General features: G+C 43.1%; 2 protein-coding genes across 12 annotated transcripts in view; one reads left to right on the top strand and one right to left on the bottom strand.

Moving 5' to 3' along the window:
* Positions 1-1,369: 1,369 nt before the first annotated feature.
* On the top strand, positions 1,370-6,101 carry gpr18 (G protein-coupled receptor 18). Its single transcript, XM_047600164.1, has 3 exons — positions 1,370-1,467; positions 2,226-2,275; positions 2,543-6,101. The coding sequence occupies exons 2-3, from the start codon at positions 2,235-2,237 to the stop codon at positions 3,558-3,560; spliced, it is 1,059 nt and encodes a 352-aa protein (XP_047456120.1). The 5' UTR covers positions 1,370-1,467; positions 2,226-2,234; the 3' UTR covers positions 3,561-6,101.
* Positions 6,102-17,839: 11,738 nt separating this feature from the next.
* Positions 17,840-20,764, bottom strand: part of dachd (dachshund d) — a 93,553-nt gene continuing 90,628 nt past the window's right edge. For all 11 annotated transcript variants that reach the window (XM_047600520.1, XM_047600528.1, XM_047600521.1 and 8 more), the window contains one exon: positions 17,840-19,453. In XM_047600520.1, the coding sequence (XP_047456476.1) occupies positions 19,416-19,453 (38 nt within the window). In that variant the 3' untranslated portion in view covers positions 17,840-19,415. The remainder of the gene's footprint in view (positions 19,454-20,764) is intronic.

Here is a 20,764-nt window from a genome sequence, read left to right as displayed (position 1 = left end):
AAAGAGAATAAGCGTCGCTGAGCATGGACTGCCTAATTTGTAGTACTTCTTTACAGCCACCAGAGGGCAGTGTAGATCAGGGTAAAGGGGTAATCATACACGAAGTGGCTTTACTCAGGCTACACTGTCAGTTGTAAATGTTGATAACAAAATATGATACATTAGTATATTTGTTCAAAATGTGCTAATCAGAATACAAAATAAATTATGTAAGTCAACAGTCTAACAAAATGCAGAATTTGGCATTTTTGTTTTATTTTTGCCTTTTAAATGTAGTACAGGTGCACATTTGTTTCATATTATGCAAGCGAACACACACACACACACACAAAAAAAAGCATTTATTAAGGAGTGAAATACTTTCTGAGGCAGCCACATGACAAGTATCAAAGAGAGGAAAACATCACACAGACTGTTGTCATAACAACATATTGCAATGAGCGCAAAGTACCATCTGGTACGAGATTTTTGAGACACATCAAGAGGACGCGCCGATAGATAATTATTTCCCAGGAATAAGAATTAGACCGAATGAGTGGGAACACAGCTCGGTAAAAAAATAACGGAGAGGAGTTCAGGAGCACAATCAAATCGAAATATGCGGCGATAGACGTTAGCGTTGAGCTTCAGCGGAGGTCAAATAATGAGTGACAGGAAACGCTGTAAGTTGAAGGGAAGTGTTTAATTTAATAAAGGATATGAGGGGAAAGTTGCAGTTAGCAGATAGGGGGGAAGAAGTTTTGATTGCACAATGTTCTTCGAGCCAAATGTCCTAATTCATGGCTGTTACCGTTTCACACGCACACACACACACACACACACACACACACACACACACACACATTAATCACACACATTAATCTGTATTCAATCCGGGCCCAGGCTGACCTTGAGCGTTTCACCTGAGGTATGCGCTTTGCATCCATTAAGTCGATGTGGTGTAAAACCATCTCACAGCATCAGCGTGAAGTGTCTATTACCACCGTCTTATTTCCTGTTTATATGGCAACTGCCTCAACATCCTGTTTTTAATTACTTCTCTCCAGCAGCAGATGCTTCTCACAGCAACCTGCTGTGGATTACTCCCCTGAGAACTAATGTGCTGTGACAGACCCCACTTTTCCAATCAATAACTCGCCCTAAATCTGCCATCTCTCTGCCTGCCAAACACACTCCCACTTCTAATGGCACATCATTTTCTTTAAGGGGGTGTAATTGCAGACTGTGGAAAGCTGTAGCCCTTTGTGTTCCAACCACGCAGATACTGTAAAGGAATCTAAAGTACAGAAACCGAAGCAGGAAGTGATGGGGGCTTTACGCTGCGTTCAGTCTCGCCACCATTCTCATCACATTACCATTTGAGAAGGCACTCACTTCCCCCTTTCGGCAGACACGTCTTCATGAACTTACTTTCACTTCATAAACCTGTTGGTGCGAGCCTGTCAAGATGTTGGTTTGATTAGAGTGGTGAGTGTAGTTTTTTTTTTTCTTGTTGTTTTCTTGTTGGTTTTTATTGTCCAGGTGTAGCTACTTGATCTGTTTCACATTGAAGTTGTATTGAAACGTGTTGAGTCGCTGAGTCGTTTTCTTTTTCTTTTTTTTTGTTGTTAACTTTGACCACAAAGATATTTAAATCAGCTGCTTGTTCCTTTACACTACTTCATAGTGTTGTTTTTTAATGTCAAAGGACTTCCCATTATTCACTTGATATACGATAGATACAGTGCAGTCGAGAGGGGGTGGGCGGGTGAGTGGGTGGTCGGGGGGGGGGGGTTAATGTTAATGGTGAAGTCACATGATTTATTGTAAAGGTCACTTTTCATTGCATCAGTTCCTGAGGGTCATAAAATTGCACTTCCGCATTTGCTATAACTTATTGTGTTAACTGTTGTCGTTTTATTTGTTCTTTTTGTTTGTGCATTTTTCTAACTTGGAGTGTACACTACTTACATTTGCTCCCTTTTTTCCTTCCTCAAACATTCTGTGTGCAGCTGCACAGCTTCTTTTTAAAAATAAGTATTCAAATGAAGAAGTTTGTTCTGCAAACTGCAAAGTTCACATATGCCTCATTTAGGAGCCGCCCCTGGCTATTTTAACCACAGCGTCTGGAGACCTGGTCGCTTTGTACATCATCATTTTCGGTCAAGCACAGAACCTTTGATGGAGATTTACTCAATCAAAAACTTTTATCACATATTTTCCCTGTTTTTATTTTGTTTTTTAAGGTTGCACTCATGTTGACCGAGGAGGAATCATTTCCACTCGATGTTCATAGGTACGTAACAATCTTATTTGCTATTCCTAATTCGAGTTGAACTTTTCACTTGTACTTTTGATTGTGAGTTGCGGAATTAATCAGCTTGATGTAGTTGATCCGCTCCCAGCAACATTCAAATGGTGGCTGCAATTCCTCTTTTATTTTTTTGTCCTTTTAAGTGCAGGACCTCGAGTTTTTAGCGTATTAACGGGACCGCGGGCCAGATCTTAAAAAACGCGAGCGATGTGTAGACTAATATGTCTCTCTGTGTTCTGTCCTTTTCAGCATCACAGTGGATGTAAACTCGTCCAACATGTCTGTGGAGGCGGCTGTGAGGCCCGAGCAGGGCCCGGTGGAGTACCGCATCTCAGGCCTGATTTTCTACTGCGTCGTCTTCGTCATAGGAGTCGTAGTCAATGTCACTGCTTTATGGGTGTTTGCCCTGACCACCAAGAAGAGGAACTCAGTCACTGTCTACATGATAAACGTGGCAATAGTGGACCTCACCTTCATCCTGCTGCTTCCTTTCAGGATGGTTTACCACCACCAGGACCACTGGCCCTTTGGAGACCTCTTTTGCCGCATAAGCGCCGCTCTCACCATCTTCTACCCCTGCATGGCCCTGTGGCTGTTTGCCCTGATCAGCGCCGACCGCTACATGGCCATAGTCCAGCCGAAGCACGGCAAGGAGCTGAGGAACGTCCCGAAGGCCGTGGTGGCCAGCTTGGGCGTGTGGCTCATGACCTTAGGCAGCACTGTGCCCCTGATCTTCTCGGATAAGGACCCCGACCGCATCTCCAACTTCACCACGTGCATCAAGATGCAGGACATCATCTACATGCGCCACGACAACCTCGTCAACTTCGTGCGGCTGATTTTTTTCTTCCTCGTCCCCATATGCATGATGATCGGCTGCTACTACGTCATCGTGGACAATCTGATCCACGGACGCACCTCCAAGCTCAAACCCAAAGTGAAGCAGAAGTCCATCCGGATTATCATCACGCTCATCGTCCAGGTGCTGGTGTGCTTTGTGCCTTTTCATATTTGCCTGGTGCTGCGTTTGGTGGGGAGAAGCGAAGACGGGGGGTATAACACCGGGGCAGTCTTCACCACTTACCTCATGAACCTAAGCACAGTGTTGGACATCATCCTCTATTACATCGTCTCCAAGCAGTTCCAGGACCGCGTGATCAGCGTGATCCTGTACAGGAACTATCTGCGAAGCGTGAGGCGAAAGAGCAGGCACACTCACACGGGCAGCGTCAGGTCAATGAGCAACCTGACCAGCGCCATGATATGAAACAACTGTGATACTGTGCGCGCTCTGGCAACACAGAATGCTTTCGCTGTGTACGCGGCTGATTATCAAAAGGATCAAAACTTGCAATTAATTTTCCAAGGAGTAATTTACACTCACAGTATGGGAGTGCTGCTGTTGTGGCAAAAACATCTGTGTTCAGAGCTGATTGATTCACCCATGAGACTTGAGATGTTTTTTTGTTTTTTTTTTCTTTTTTTTCTCTGGTAGACAGAGCACGGGTGGCTCAGGTGTGTTACAGGCAGGTGAAAATAATGCTCATCAACATTTACTGGCAAAGCGCTGCCCACGGTACCTTGGTTTTGTTGTGCACAAACACTGAAACTGTTCTCACGCATCTCGCTATATCAGCCAAGAACTATAAAGACCCTGAAAGCCTCCGCGGGGAGGAAACATACAGGAAACAATGGTGGGTTTCTCAAAGGTTACAGCTTTCGTCTGGCCACTGTGTCTTTTTTGTCTTTTTCTTTTTTTTTCTTCTCTGCCTCCGCGGCTCTACAGAGGAGGAGCGATCAAACGAGAGCGTGATGTCACCCGTGCGAGGTGCAAATGGAGTCTGACTGGTTTAATTTTATATTTGTGGCGTTTTAGTCACTCGATACGGGATATAATTAGAGCCCACGGCACAAGTTGCTGTTGTAAATTCATTGACCAGTTGATGGCAGCATGGCACAGCTAGATCCCCACCTACCTGCAACAGTGAGCCCATCTTTACTTTTGTGAAGTTAACACTGAAAGCTGTTATTTTCAAACTAAAATGCTCCTTTAACAATTTCCTTCTGCTGCTCTTATTCATTACAGCTGGCTTAAAAGAAAACAAACAAACAAAAAAAAAACGTTTCAGTTGTCATTTCTTTGAAACAATCCCTTCACCTCGTCACGCGGGGCGGTTAACAACAGTCGTAACAGCCTCTTCGAGCGAGAATCCGACCAAAGTGTGTTTACAGTGCAATGCGAATAGTATTGATTAGATGTTAAATGATTCAGTCGCTCGGAGTGCATTTACAGTAACGCACTCCAGAGATGTCAGGGAGGCTATTTGCGAGATTTAAAGCCGCCTTAACCTTAAAAGAGAAAACCTTTTCTGCACTTCGGTGTCAGGTCTCCGTTACGAGCGCGGGCGCCGAGCTGCAAATTTATTCGCCGTTTGCGCAACAAAAATGACGGACGAGTAACCGAATGTGTGACAGCTCTGTGCCTGTGACGAGGATGTAAAAAAAGAACAAAAAAAAAACTCATGTTTGAATGATTGTGATAGGCCCGCTGCACACGCATCACCCAAGAGTTTGATGGTGCTAATTGTAAAAGAAAACTCGAGTCACCACAAAAGTCTGAAGTGCATTAGATGGTGAGGCGGTGTCAGTGGGTAGTGTCTATGTAGCGTCTCTTTCAACTAGACAGTCAAAGCCCTCTAAGATGTAACCACATGGAACATAACAATTCTCAGAACACTTATCATATGGCTGATCAGTCGCTAACGCAGACTGTGGCCCTCGCCGCACGCTGCAGGAAGATGGACTTAACTAAAGGGAGGTTTAAAGAGACACACAAGCACCCTCGCTCTTGTGACTCCGTTGTAAAGGGATACGCTGCACCCGGAGTCCATATGGCGCTCGGCTGACTCGAAGAAGCGGCCCGCGCGATACAGACGGGGTAGATTTACACTGTGTTAAATACAAGAAGTCAGAGTACAAGATTTTCATCTCACAGAGAATTCTGGGAAGTGCAGTTCATCATACGGTGAAAGGTTTATTGGCCTGCGGAATACGAGTGGATTTATAGCCGCGGGGGTCAGAGGTCAAATGAAACATCAGAGGGTCGTCTATCTGTCCCACCTGTTAGGCATCAAAGAAAAACCCAGCCACACCGCTCACAGCAACTGGCATTTAAAACAATTAAGTTTCCTGTCAAGTCCCTGTGATGAATTATCCGGAAGCTTTACCCGCTGTAATTCTAAATCTTCCCAACAAGTGCCTTTGTTGTAGAGAAATTAATGAAAACAAGATTGTCTTTCATAGGAGCTGATCTAACAGCGCGACAGCCAGCTGCTCTTCTTTGGGAATAAAAACAGTCAGCATTAAACACAGCTCACATAGAATACTTTTTTTTTTTTTCCTTTTTTTTTTCCACCACTCGTGTGGAAAACAAATCAGGCGGCAGGCGCACTGGCCATCTGTTTTGTTATTTGATATGTGTGAATACATGTTGTAATGACTTTGTTTGTGAATCACTCTGCGCGGCAGAACACACGAGAGCTCTCGAAGTGCTGGAGTGTTCAAAGCTAATCATATAATTGGACACAATAGTCGATGACAAATGGAGACGCTCGGAGCCAGCCAGCTGGGGAAGTGAATATGTAATCATTGTAAAATCATATCATTTTTGCATATTTGAAGACAGCTTAATAGAGTTTGCGTGTCAGCACACCACCAAATGATGATCAGAGACAGCGTCGCTGTATTTGTTTTCCAAGCCGCGCTTTGTTGGACTATTTATCTTTGCGATTAAAAGGGTTTCTCGAGAGTTTGTGTCTTATATGTTCATTGCCGTGAGATTATACAGAGAAGGCTGAGGCAGATTTGGGACAAAATGAGCCCCCTCTGAAATAAACAGCCTGCAGCCATCACTCCCAACCAGCCGCTGCTTCTACTCCAGGGGGTCTTTCTCCAGTTGCCAGGGGGCGCGCAACCGAACGACGGCGGCGAGGCTCATCCAGTTTAAAAGGCAAAAGACGGAGCGAGAACGCACACTTTGCAACGCCTGCATCGCAGCCAGGAAGGTGAGAAGAGGAAAAGGTGTTTGAAACGCTCTCCTTCGGCCCGTCGGAGTGGCAAGCGCAGATGCAAAACCGCCGAAAACGACCCCCGAACACTGTAAAAACTGCAGCCGTTGTGTTAAATCATCCCGAATCCAAAGCACAAACCGAACGCACTGCACTTCTGTTTGAAGCTCGGTTCCCTATACGTTTACTATACCATTAGTCTTCATATTGTTCCCATTAAGAGAGCACGAGGACATGAAAGAGAGCCCATAATGTTATATAGATATTGTACACATCCAACCTCGGTTGGGCCTCCTCGTCTACTGTACGGCATTAGTGGCGCGCAGCTGCCTGCATTTACATCATTTAGCGTTTCTCGCAGGGCACTTTAATACACTGAACCTCTCCCCTGGTAAACTTTACAATAGGATGTTGAAGGATACTTCTGGACTGCCATAGGAAATGAGAGGCACATGTGCGTGGATGTAGCGGTGCAACAGTGGGTCCCCCCCTACCCCCACCCACCCCTCCTGTGATGCTGAGCTTAAGGGCTGCACAATGAGACTAATGGATTCCTTTTGCAGAGAAAACTGGGTTAAGCACATGAGCCATTGTTTTTTTATCTGCGTTAAATGCACAGTGTTATCGTATGTACAGTAGGAGCCGTGTGAGGTATTCCTTCACATTTAGCAACGATAGCCCTTCAGAGGTAATCTTTTCCTCTGGCAATCCACTTCTACAATGTCTTTCGTCTCCATTAAAAGGAGATAATCTACTGCAGGAGTTTCAAATGCATGCTGAACTGACTCCAATTGACCCTGTATTTAGCAGGGAACAGGAGAAGGAGAGGAAACGTATGGCCTTGATTACAGCTGTGTGTCTATTTTAGCAGATTGTTCTATTGCTGATTCACACACACATAGCCGGCCGCCATTAGCGCGTATAAATAATGTAGCCCTCATCTCATTCTGCGTGAGCTTTTTTTTTCCAACTCAGCTAAGTGCCCACATGGAAACCTTGGACTCCTCCTTGTCAGGTTCTCCATAGATCAGAATAGGATTTATTTAAAGTCCGCAAAGCAGCACATTCTTGACAGCGTTCCACTCAATGCATGTGGGAATGTTTTTAATTGTATCGGTGGAATAGGACCTCCGGTGGGGGGGACCCGTGTCAGGTTGTGTTAATATTTAATCCGGTCTCACTTCGGTTTCCTCGTGATCCGCGGCATTGTACGGGCAGGATGAGAAAGGAACGCCACAAAGGCGGATAAAGAGACCCGAATAAAGACATCGCGGCTTCAGGACGCGGTCACACTCAGAGCGCAGTGTTGTGAAAATCCTGTGAAGACGCTATTATGAGATGCCACTTGAGCCTCTCTCCTCTCCTCTGCCGGGGCCATGCACGGTGCGGCGCTCCCCGAACGGTGAGCGATATTATGTCAGCTAATGCCAACGCACTCATTTCAGCCGCCGCGCGTCGAAAGAGAGCTGACTGACAAATCTAATGCGCGGGGCGGCGTGCGCGCGGATGAAAAGGAGGACGCAAGCCCGCGAGGAGCGGGAGAAAAAAGGAGCGGAGAGAGGCCTTCCTCTGTGTGCACGTCACGTCTCCTCTCCCCGAGCTCAATTACAGGATTGATACTCAGAGAGGAAACTTCATCATGTCGTACAGATGTCTTCACTGGAAGAAAGGGGGAGGCGACGCATGTTGTCATTTAACGTGACACGGCCTGCGTTCATTCAAAACAAACCAAATGAGAAACAGTTGGGCTATAGATTTCATTAGAGGCTAATAATAATAATAATATTACACATGTACACTGGGGAAGAGCGCGGAACTCACGGAACGGAAAAGACTACTTACCGACGGAGGAGCCGACTCAGGGGTCGCCATGCCTGTGGGATGAAGAATTTAACAGTTCTGCTGAGTGAATTAATCTAAAACAATAACTTGTAAACAATAATACTCTTTCAGTGAGCCATTCAGCTCCATCACAGTAAACATTTTTTATAACCCAGACAGCTCTATAAAGTGCTTTAGGCATCATTGGGCACAACCGTCATTAGTCAGTGCCTGCGTGTAAATCTGAATAAAACCACAGCGTCGGTTGATGCTGCACAGACACGCGAGCCTGTATCCATTTTACACTGTTTCATTTCACAAAAAAAAAAAACGTGACACAAGCGAGGGAACACACTCCACAACAATGGCCGTGTTTTGCTTTAATTTGATTAGGTTTTGTCTCAGCAAATGCCAAGTCCTGTTTTGCCTCAAGAACATATCTCTTAATCACGTTCCATCCAGACTGTGTCTTTCATCTAAATCTCACAGCCGTGGCTCACACCCAACTTTATTTCGCTGAAAGGTAGAAAAAAAAAGGAAAACACAGAACACACACACACTCACACGCAAGAGACGCCAGCACGCGCACTAACACCACATCCAACATGGGGGAATACAATGACAAAAGCCCAGCTCTCATCTCTGTCGTATGAAGTGATGTTTTGTGTTTAGCTCCGTGCAATAGGTGTGTGTGTGTGTGTGTGTGTGTGCGCGTGTGTGCCCGTGTGTGTCTGTCTGCAGGGCTCAGATCCATGTTGTTTGGTTTGCTTCTCCATTAAGAGAGCTGTAAAGGAGAGGGAACAGATGGCTGCTGGCCCGCTCTGTCCTGCATCCTCTCACAACTGCCACACTTCCTGTGCGTCCATTAATCTTCTCTCACTATTCCTGCAGCACAACTTTATTAAAACAACTCAGGAGAGAGCGAACAACAAGCCCGCGCAGCTGTCAGGAGCAAAAGACAGAACCATTCGTCCACAGAAGAACGGCCTCGGATTTCGAGGCGCATCTGTAAAACAGCTCAAGTAGAATCTGGTCGGCTTTGAAGCGGGCTCCGCAGAGCGCCGCAGTAGAGACACAATAAATGCTCATTAGAACGCAGCTGGAACTGCTGTTGTTGCAGAGTTCATAGGCGTAGTTTGTCAAACTCGAACGTGTGAGGCTGTAGCTCGCTGCCTGGGACGGACTACTGTCTCCTTCTGTTCTGGAAACTGTTGTGGGAAACGCTGCGTAATATTTAACGCCGGAAAGAATGACGGCTTTAAATGCAGAGAATTTCTCTAAAGACTCTGCATCTAGCATTTAAACGCATCCCAACGTCAGTGCTATAAACGCCGCTTCGAAAATGGCCTATTGCATAGGGCTCCAACAGGAGGTGCGTGACCCCTAGGAAGTCCGCAGAGGCACTGCACGAGGGTCGCAAAATCTTTGGTTGATTAGACATTTTATGTATATATTTTAAATTTCCCCCACATATTTAAATAGAGCCTAATCCCATGTTTGTATGTATGTTTACATCATAAACATATTATGTTTACGGCAGTAGCACGGCCACCCTATTGTTGCACACGTTTGAAATAGAAAAATTAATATTTGTACATGTGCATTATGGGAAAAACTTAATATTGAGTGCAAATTGATAACTAATTAAATAATAAATAATATATGTATATGTATATTTATAAATAGCACTAGGTCAAGTTTAATATAGATCACCTATACAAGGTAGGGGTTCCCTATTAATATCTCCATCAGTTTGGGGGGGTCCATGACCTGAAAAACCAAGCCCCCTGGCCTATTAACCTGTTAAGAGAAAAAACAGAACAGCCTTTCCCACGAAACGCCACATAAATACCTGACGCTGTAATCACTCAAGGCCTGAATTTGTTGTCTTGCCTGATTGGTCTCACAGGAGGAAATATATTACTATTTAGGCGTCCTATGCAAATTCGCGTGTTCCACTCTGTAATGACAAATATTCTAAGAACACAGCTCTATTTGGCCGTGCTCTCCGTGTCCATAACAGTCAGTGGGTAAATTGAAAAATCAATTCCAATTTAAATTATTGGAATAAAGAACTCCAGGAGACGAGGATAAAAAAGAAAAGAAGAAAAAAAAACTCCTTCTTCTAGATCCCCTTTAATTGGAAAGTCATTTCTTCAGGGTATTCTAATGGTTCTGAGGGAAGATTGCAAAATAAAGTTGATGAGCTAGGGGGGGAGGTTAATAGCGTGTGCTTGTGTTTGTGTGTGTTCCGCTGACCCTGTGTGTGTTGTCTTTGCCGTGCCACGCAGTGCTCAGTCTTCCCCTCCCTCATGACAGAGGCACCAAATGAAGACTAATCCAGTGGGCTCACACACACTCAGACGCACACTCCCTTACGCCTGTGGTCACTCGTCTCATCCATCTGCTATCTGGGGGAGCGTCGGGGGTGCTCTTGGGTCAAACTAAATTAACCATCCCTCGCTCACAATTGTAAAAATGTAATTGACTTAATACAGCCAGCCCCGGTGATTTGGATACCCGGGCCGTGAGTAATTTTGCAGAAGCTTGCAGATGCCACTTCAGATATGAAGCGGCTCCAAGGTTTTGATACCGTATTGATAAACCAGGACATAAAGTGGCTGTTTAAATATTCTAAAGTAAGATTTGTGGCTTGAGCTAATACAAAAAAAAAAAAAAAAAAATGGCAACAGGATTATAAGTGCAGTGTCAGCAACTGATGCGCAAACAATGATTCAGCTGGGATCGAGGATTGATTGTTGAAGTTGAATAAATTGCGTTTCACACGCCGAGATGTGTAAAATCTTCTTGTTTCTGGGTATGAACGGGAAGAAAAACGCCCAGTGGCTATAATCCGACTATTAACAACGGCTCGCGTGATTACTGGTCATTTATCTCATGCAGAAACTGAAGCTCATCACAGTTCTACCGAGCAAGCAACTTTCATTCATGGTTTGAGTCTGCCATGCTTCTCCAATTTGCATTCTGTTTTGTTTTTCTGTTTTGCCGAATCTAATAACGCTAGCCCACAGGTCTTCAACAGGGGGTCCGCGACCCCTAGGGGGTCTGCGGGGGTACTGTAGGGGGACATTTAACAGATTTCAGTAAAGGGATTAATCGAGGTTATTTTTCAGTCAACACTTCGCTCATGCGATGCAGCAGCTGTCTCAACAGCGCGCCCTCACACAGAGCGCCGCACCGAGCCTGCTGCACACGGTAGGTCCCGCCCCCTGTCACTGCTGAGCCAATCACGAGGCCGCATATTACACGCTGTCAGGTTCCCCCGCAATTGGCCGAGAGCCTGTTCAGTCCCCAGGTGAAATCCCAGACGCACGCTACAATATTAGCAGGACAGAAGCTAACAGTGCAGCTCGCTCCCATCATCGCCCCCAAAATGTTATGGTGATTCACTGTCCCTGCTACATTTAGCTGTGTTTAAAGGTAAAGGTTTATGTATGTTATGGCAGTTGCACGGCCATTCTACTGTTGCACATGTTTGAAATTTGAACCTATATTATTTGAATATCTTAATATTGAATGCAAAATGATGATAATAATGTATATTTATGAAGAGCACCAAGCTGAGCGTAATGTAGAACATATAGTTGGTAGGGGAACCCTATTTAATCTCTAAATTAGTTTGGAGATCCTAATCCATTCCTTGCCACTGTTATAAACAGTTAGCTATTTTTCCGTCAACACGCAAAACTTAACTTGTTCTGTGACCAAAAGGACGTAACAATGTCGTTCACTGCCAAAAACGGTCATGCAGCAAAATCAATCATCAAATACTGGACTTGAGCAGCTGTTCTTGTTTTTTTCGATTTTTGGTCAAATTCCTTTAAAAAGTGGTGACGACCAAAAACCGAGAAAAAAACGATACTGAAGAGGAGATATAAAGTCAGTGTTCTGGAGCATTTGTTGGTTGATTGCTGTTCTTCAGAATCAGAATCAGAATCAGAAAAAACTTAATTTATCCCAGAAGGGCAATTAGGAGTGCAAAGAGCGGTACATAAAATTAAAGAGCAAGAGAAGAACACACAAAGAAAGGGTGGGTAAAAGCAGCATATCGTGTGCAATGGCAGGGCCTGCTGCCATAGCAGTATGAGTGGTTTGATGTGGGGGTGATAACTCTGTAAGAGTTGAGATGAATAGTAGTAAATATGAAATAAATATAGAAAATGTAAAACATATATATATATACTGGCCAGACAGCGGAACCCGCGACCAGATGGCATCTGCTCAAAAGCTGGGAACAGAGCATGCGTTCCCAGCTTGAATGTTACAACGATCATCCAGCAAAGTGGAGTAAAGATATCTTGTGTATCCTCCTATAAATCCTATAAATGTTGACCTCAAGTAGCTGTTCCTATGCATGCGATCAACATTTTTTTATTTTTGGTCAAACGCACACTGAAAGTGGTGCAGACCAAAGTAGAGCAAAAAGAAAGTAAATGACGGTAAGTCCTTTCACTTTTTTTTCTGATTAAGTTTCCCCTAAAAAGGAAGTGAATCTTTAAATGCTGAACTCAGTTAATGATAATAGAGAACAGAATGTTGAATCTCATCTGGTTCTCACTCAACATTTTAGGTTCTAAATTTTGCCCTAAACGCACAAAGCTGAGAATGGAAATTGAACCAGTTCTCACCCAGAACTAGTTTGCCAACAACTTTCAGTTCTCAGCTGAAAGTGGTGATGACCCAAAACCAGAGCAACTATCAACTAAAAAAGTGAAAATAAATTACAGTTTTTTTGTAGGTCGCTCATTGCTGTGATTGTCCAGCAAAGTTGAATAATGTCTTCAAAACTACAAAAAGAAGAAAAAGTCATGAGCAGTGTGTGGTACAGCAAAAACAAACAACAACAACAACAGCCATTTAATAGTGTCGTTGAGTAGCTTGTGCATACTTCACAATAGTAGGGAAAATATTTATCTCATAGGTCTTCAATAGGTGGTCTGCCCCCTTGGGGGTCCGCGGAGGTACTGCAGGGGGTCGCAAAATCTTTGGTTGATTAGATATCTTTTATATATATTGGTGAAATCCCATGTTAGTATTAATATTAAATAATACATAATAATGTATATTTATGAATAGCACTAGGTGAAGTTTAATATAGAACACATATAGTCGGTAGGGGGTCCCTACTTCATCTCTGTAGCCTGAAAAACATTATATCTAATGCCTGTTATGTATGCACCTGTTTGTTCAGAGATGGTTATCACCTCCATTACTCTAGTTGTTAAGACCATTATCACTTCACAAGTGTAAGCCTTAAACTGGCACGCCAGCCTCTGCGGGGAAACAACACTTCCTGTATTCAAAATAAATCACGCAAAAGTTAATTCCGTCGCACGCAATCTCCTGCAAATCAATCTTCGTTACATCCAGCCCCCTCCCTCCACTCCTCCTCCTCCTCCTCCTCCTCCTCCGACACCAACCTGGCCTGAGACCTTTTTCCGGCGCCTTGTTGACATTAAAGAAGCGCTGGCGGAGACATTTCTATTCAAGAAACTTGTTGACATAGTTATCAGACATCAAAGAGCCTCGTGTCATTCCGCAAAGGCCTTATGAGAGTAATGGAGATGTTAAAGGGCGTGTTGGCCCCAAATATCACAAAAGGATGAGAGGATATGAACAAGCTTTGACTGAAAGACTGAAAGGAGGGAGAGCATGATAAAGAAAGAAAAAAAAAACATCTCCAGAGAGAAAGAAAGAGGGTTGGAGGGGGGTGGGGGGTGGCGGTGGGAGAGCTCGGCTCCATTTCCGTCTAAGAAGCGTAGAGTTAAAAGGTGGCCCCTGTACAAATGAAACTCAATTTCACGCCACATTATCCCTCCCTGTTCTCTTTCCTGGCTTTCATTTTCATTAAGACCAGAGACAATCATAAATTAATAATTACTGCCGAATGTCTAAGCGAAGGCCGCGCTCCTATAGCCTTCCTCTCGCCTCTGTGGTCTTCCATGTTCGTGCTTGCAAAATGTTAATTTAGGTAATGTGGCCTGGCCCTTGTCAGATAAAACTGTTTTGTAGTTTCGCTAATACATAATGGTCTATCTGATTAGGCGACATTAGTCCTATCTTTCAGACGATCAGCCGGCACCTTCCTAATGTCTCTCCGCAGACTCAGGGCACCACTGAGTTATCAAGAGACGCGCAATATGACGGCTTTCACTAAATGCTCATCCCCCAGACGCGACGGCGAGCGAGGAATTAGCCCAGCCGGGGTTAACAACGCGGCTGACATTAAGCTGAAAGCATGAATATACCTTCATTTCTGAAACTTTTTTGAGTTTTTTTAAAAAAAAAAAAATTTAAATAATCACAATCACAATCGTGTCCTTTCAGTTGGTCAAGCAAACAAACTGAGCAATGCGACACAAGGGGGGGGGGGGGCGAACCAAGATCATGCGGAATAATCACGTCTGGGTGATGTCTTCATGAGCACATCTCCACGCCAAGCCAAGTAAATAAAACACACAGCTCACACGGCTCTGAATACGCAATCAGCGCTGCACTTTCCGCAGCACAGCGAAGTAAAACGCAGCAACACATCTATAATGCACATTTGGTATTTAAAGTCTCCGTGCCTCATGGTCATATTTGTACCGAATTGAATTTATTACAAAATGTGCAGTGATATGAAACATGTAGCTGCAGGGGCCTCTACTCTCAGATGCCAGTGCAGGAAAAAAAAAGGCATCAGATAGAGAAATAAACAGAATATCTGAGTAATAGCTGCACGTCTTCACGAGCTCATTGGAGGTGAGCAGAGTGAATCTTTCACCGCAGCAAAAATAAAATAAAAAAATAAGAAAAAAAATAAGAAAGAAACAAGGAGCGATCGAGCCGTTAAATGGATAAAGTGGACGGCGTGTCAGAGTTTCTTTCACTCCAGACTGAGCTTAAGTTTAAGAGCGGAGCCGCGACAAGTCTGAACTCCGCAACAAGCGCTGCCTCGTGATTGATTGCCCATTGTGTGTCATATTGTTCTTTCAAGGTTGATTGAAACTTTAACCTCATTTTTAACACACACACGCAAAAAAAGAAGTAGGAAAAGAAAAGCTTGAAATATTTCAGGCCTTGAATTTTCACAATGCAGCATTGAATTATGCAGCGATAAGTCAATTATTCATCTCTGTGGCTGTGTAACGGCCATGCTTTAAAAAGCATGCAGAATGGGACTGGGCCAAGCATGCTGTGTCAACACATTTCACTCAGAATTGCTTACTTGAGAAATTTGTCTCTCGACGTCGATTTCTTTTTTTTTCTTTACGCGTTTTAAGAGCTGTACCTGTTTTGGGGCATTCTTGAGTGACCCCTGCAGTGGTCTCCAGAGCAAAAACGAATATCTCAAGGAAGCCCAGTACACGTAATCACTAAAAAGTCGACATTACACTGTAAAAACATAGCAATTTGAAAATAGAGCTCCAGTACAGAAAGGGTTAAATAAAATGTTACGATACAGGACCCCTCAGCACGTGGTTAAAAGGCCGTTTGTTTATTTGATGGCAATATATGGTGAGTTAGCATCATTCACGTGAAAGTACACATGAAATAATTTATTTACAGTGAGCTAGGTCACACCCTCATTTACATATTTTATCTAGGATTAGCCTACGCTTTGAGGAAAAAAAAAAAACTCACTCACGCCTTCCCAAACAGAGCCATATATTAGAAAGAGTCTGGCTAACTAGGGAATGGACTGTCTGAGCAATTCCGCTATGCTGATTGGTTCTGAGGTGGTCATGTGTTATACAGATATATCTAACCAATATTCACAGAGAAGTGACCGTAACACGGAATAAAAATGGATTAAAATATACCACAGTGCTCAGCACAGGCTCAGGAAAACCCCACGGGGGAAACCCCACCGTTTCCCCATGAACAAAAACGGAGTAAGTTATAGCAGAAAATTAAAAAGAAGAACTGGATGTCAACTGATTTCTCTCCATTATGTGAGGTACAGTAAATGTCAGTTCCTCTCTTTGACATATGTTTATTTTTCTTATATAAAACCTTAAGTCATTAATGTGTATACTTTGATCTCAAAAACGCCCAACATCGCTTTACAAATTAATTGAGTTTGAAGTTAACAAAGTTTTGTGCTAGCTAGTTATCTAGACCAAAGGCTTAGAAAAATACCAGCTAGTACCGTCACACACTGTGAAACCCATGTGTGCATGTAATTTATGCCCATGTAGATAGACAAATTTAATTGGCATGTAACTTTTCCTCCGTCACCACTAAGTTATGGCTAGCATGCTAATGTTATAATGATAAGACTAATGATAATACTAAATAACAGCAAGACTGGTGTAATTTTCACCATTTCTGAGTATTCATAATTTTTTCCCCCCAAACTTTTAACGGTGATGGATGAACACGGAGACTGAGGAGAAGGTAAACAGCTCCGTGACTGATGAGGTGATTGGGCTACAAAGCATTTTACAGGCACATTCAAGATATTTAAATTAAGTAGACGCTGGGATATTTGAGTGAGGGCCTTTTTACATATTGGCTGACGTTGGGAATAACATTTATAGGCCCGTTAATGGAGAAAATAAGCGATTTATTTCAACATACCACATCCGCCCCATAGGGTTACACTGTTGAATCTTCCCTCCAAGGTATCAAACATGGCGCCCATGATTTGAGTTGGCCAGAATCTATCCCTGTGTCCGAAATCGTTCACTCACTCCCTAAACCCCTGCTCCCTACGTAGGGTTGCACTATATAGTGAGCTCAATCCCAACAGCTTTAGGACACTACCAGTATCATCGTTCGATGCACATTTATTGACTTCACTGCTGTCGCATTACAATGTGTCAGACTGACGCTACTCCCCTATTTATCTAAAACAGGATGATGTTGTATATCACACAAATATGTGTGATATTCATGAAATAAAAAATAAAATATGTGTAAAAAAAAGTTTCAAAAATGTGTCTCACCAACAGCCACTAACGGCCCTAAATGCTGCTAGACATGAAATGCATGATGGGATATCCACCACCCGTTGAGTGACCATCCGATGGTCGCTACTTTTCGCAATGTTTTCTGGGAAATTTTGAGGGCCCTATGTAGGGCATAGATTTGATCAGTAATGTTTCAAATTTGATCACTAAGATTGTGGACACCACTACAAAATGTCGTTAGGGGGCAAATTCAGACACAGCCTCTGTAACATAGGGCTGACTCCCATCTGCACTCATTAGATTATGCATACTTTTTTATTTTATTTATTTATTTTTTACTGCTAAACAAAGCGAAGAACAATATGCTCATTAATTTTCTTTTTTATAGTAGCTACAGTTAAACCTGCATTTTTTTAGTGCACACATAACACATAGAAAAAGGGTTAAAAGGGCCGATTGCAAATGTAAATACACCAAAAACACAAACACAGTGATTGGGGAGCAAAAACAAAACAAACAAACAAAAAAAACGGCTGCCCCCGGACACGTGCCTACAGTATGATTTTATTATTATTATTTTTTTGATTGGATCTTCTTGAACTCTCACGTTATGCCGACGATCAACACATTTACGAGGATCAATCTGTCTCGTTTAGTGTCATGTCAGCGTCATGCGGGGGACGTCCGACCGCTCGACGGTGCAGAATCGCGTCCACGGGCAACACAGGTAACTCACATAGTTTATCATCAACATGTTAACTTTATTTGAATTTGAAGTACAATGAAGAGATGATTCGAGAAGCTATATAAGTTATCAGTGACAACAGACCTAGACACTCCATTGAGAATAAAAGGAACAAACACAATGTGAACATGGGACACTCCTCTTCCTCCTTCTCCTCCTCCTCCTCCTCCTGATTGTAACACATAATGTCTAAACTGTTTTGCAGTTAAAGGACTGACATCAGCTTATGTCTAGAGAATATACACAGGTGTTTCAGCACCAAGAGTCTTTAGGGAAAGTAACAGTAAAGTTTTTTTGTTTTTTTTTTAGTATTTTTTTTACTCAGTATATCATGAAACTCAAAAACAAGAAGTGTATCTGTGAAGGCTAAACAGGGATTTGCAAAGTTGGCTGATTGTTTCTCTGATAACAATTAGATGGGGTATTTAAAAAAAAAAAGAGAGAGAGAGAGAAAACAAAAAAAAGCATCGGGAGGTGCTGATTTCGCAGAGGGCGTCTCATGACAAAGTAATGCACAGTAAATTCCAAGAAATATTACCTCTGTTACAAAGAATACAGTACTATTGACAGCAAAAATCTTCATTTTGAAAGTGAAATGCTTGTTAATTATGTTTTCAAAATCATCCGGGCTTGAGTGAGTCAACCCTAGTATTTGTTCAGCACAATATAGGATTTTATTAAATATCATAATTCCAGGACAAACATTTACATGCCTGCATGCTTTCTCACCAAAATGGCAGCTATAGGAAAGAATGATGGCTCAGAGATAGAACAAAACAAAACTGGAGGTTTATATAAATGGTGGTATTGTTTGCCTAATAGCTCTACTGCATACACAATACCTCTTAACGTTATATACACATACCTTATCAATCCCCTCGGGTTCGATAGAGTGAGTTTTGCCTATCATTATCATCAGATCTTGTATATACAACAATGGTAAAAAGGAAACTTGATTGTATTGTCATCTAATTTAGAAAACATTGGAAATCAAACATCAGTCTTCTCTTTTGACGAACGACGTGGATAGCTTCACATTTTTTTTGTTTTTTTTTTACTCTTCTTTTTTTTCCCATACGAGGTTCGTCTCCACGTGTCGCTTTTAGCTTCTCGAAATTCAATTTGAAATACAAAACAAAACTTCAGTCGGATTTCTTTTTCGAAGCTTTCTCGCTGGCTGAGATACAGTATAAAAATCTTCAGTGCTGTGAATTTATGAGTTATTACCGACAATGTACCACGGGTACATTTTTACTGTGCTCAATATATTTGTTTATCCTTCGTGCTGGTCAACCTGTTACGTCAAAACCTGCTTTTTCCAAACTATTGTGGTGTCGGCCTGTGTGATGAAAAAAGGATTCTTTATTCTACATTCAGACTGAACCTCCTCCAGCATTTGGGTGAACACAGCATTTCCACTGAACTCCTACAAGCAGCTCGACTTCTTTTCCTCTACTAAATCAGCCTGGATAAGGGCTCTTGAGAATCTTCATGGGTTTTCATTTCTTTCTTTTTTTTCGGAATTCTTTTTTTATTTCTTTTTTTATTTCCTCCAGCTCCTCGCGGCCTTATCAGTACATCACTGTGGTTTTCAGGAACAGTCTTCCATCTGCAACAGAGGAGAGGACACACAGGAGCCAAAGATTAGCCAACAGCTAACAACATCCTGCTGACGCGACCGCACCGCTCAGGATGCGACTGTTGTTGAAACGGTAACTTTGAAATGTTGCCCTCTGGTCTCTCGATTTTAGCGGCGTTACTCTGAATTAATAAACTGATTTAAGGATAAGATGGAGTAAGCGGCCATGACGGATACGATTAAACGTGGATTCTTTTGCTTGCGATTGATGCGAGAAAACAAGTGAAAGTAGTTCTCGCCAAGTATTTAAGATCATTTACGGTGAGGATGTACAAATACAATTACACCAGGTCCATGCATATTTTATTACCGACAGAGCACACAATGTAAAAGCAGCTATGATAACTACACTCAAGGCATTAGAACAGTGTGCAACACAAGACATCTCCACTGATATGCTTGTTTGGACATAATACTGCACTTGTGATGTAAAGGCCTCTCTAAGTGACATTTCCTGCATGGAAATAGTGTTCATTGAAAACGGCAGACATTCCTCTGCCGCGTTATCTCCAGACACCTCCAACCTAACGAGCTTTGTCCATTTCCAGCGAAACACTCTTGTCTGAGTGTTCGCCTGAGCGAGCAGCGCTGCTCCGACGCTGAGCTGGTAAAAGCATCTGTTAGGCACAGCGCAGGAGCGTGTTTGACGTTTATTACCTTCACATTTCCTCTGCCGGAGAATGCTACAGTAATGCCTTTAAGAAGCACACCTCTCTATGGCAGCGCGGCTGAATAATTCAACGTTAAAGAGAGACACACACACACACAAAGACGTTTAGCGGCGCCGGTTGTCGGACATGACACAAGCCGCGCAGGACGCCAGAGATAGAGCTCGACTGCTGTTCTACGGAGGCACGGGGAACACACCTGGTTACAAGGGTTGCATTTAGCTCAGCTGGTTTAAGGAATGTGGTTGTTTTCTATAATTAATTTCCATCACTCAGAATTTGCTCCGTTTCTAATCTGCGATCGGTACATTTTCAATATTCATCAGCTGTTCTCTTTTAGGATTATTGTGAACAGATTGGAGACAACAAAAGCTTGTTCCGTGCACGTGTGTGTGTGTGTGTGTGTGTGTGTGTATACAATATGTGTGCGTGGGTGGGTGGGTGGTGGTGGTGGTGGGGGGGGGAGTCGGAGGGGAGCACAAACACACAGGCTAATTACCCAGCACTGCCGTAGGTCTCAAAGGCATTGCACTCTGGCTGCCTCTATCCAAGCAACAACCACCGAGTTCTGTGTAAAAGTCATTACAGCATGAACGCAGACGTATGAGGAACG

Source organism: Mugil cephalus, chromosome 12 (assembly GCF_022458985.1).
Source record: "Mugil cephalus isolate CIBA_MC_2020 chromosome 12, CIBA_Mcephalus_1.1, whole genome shotgun sequence".
Classification (NCBI taxonomy): Eukaryota; Metazoa; Chordata; class Actinopteri; order Mugiliformes; family Mugilidae; genus Mugil; species Mugil cephalus.
This window is presented reverse-complemented; position numbering and strand designations above follow the sequence as displayed.

Bases quoted from the DNA above. Each gene is read 5' to 3' on its own strand.
- gpr18 (XM_047600164.1), top strand. From the start codon at position 2,235: ATGTTGACCGAGGAGGAATCATTTCCACTCGATGTTCATAG. The intron at 2,276-2,542 runs GTACGTAACAAT...TGTCCTTTTCAG, and splicing joins TTTCCACTCGATGTTCATAG to CATCACAGTGGATGTAAACT.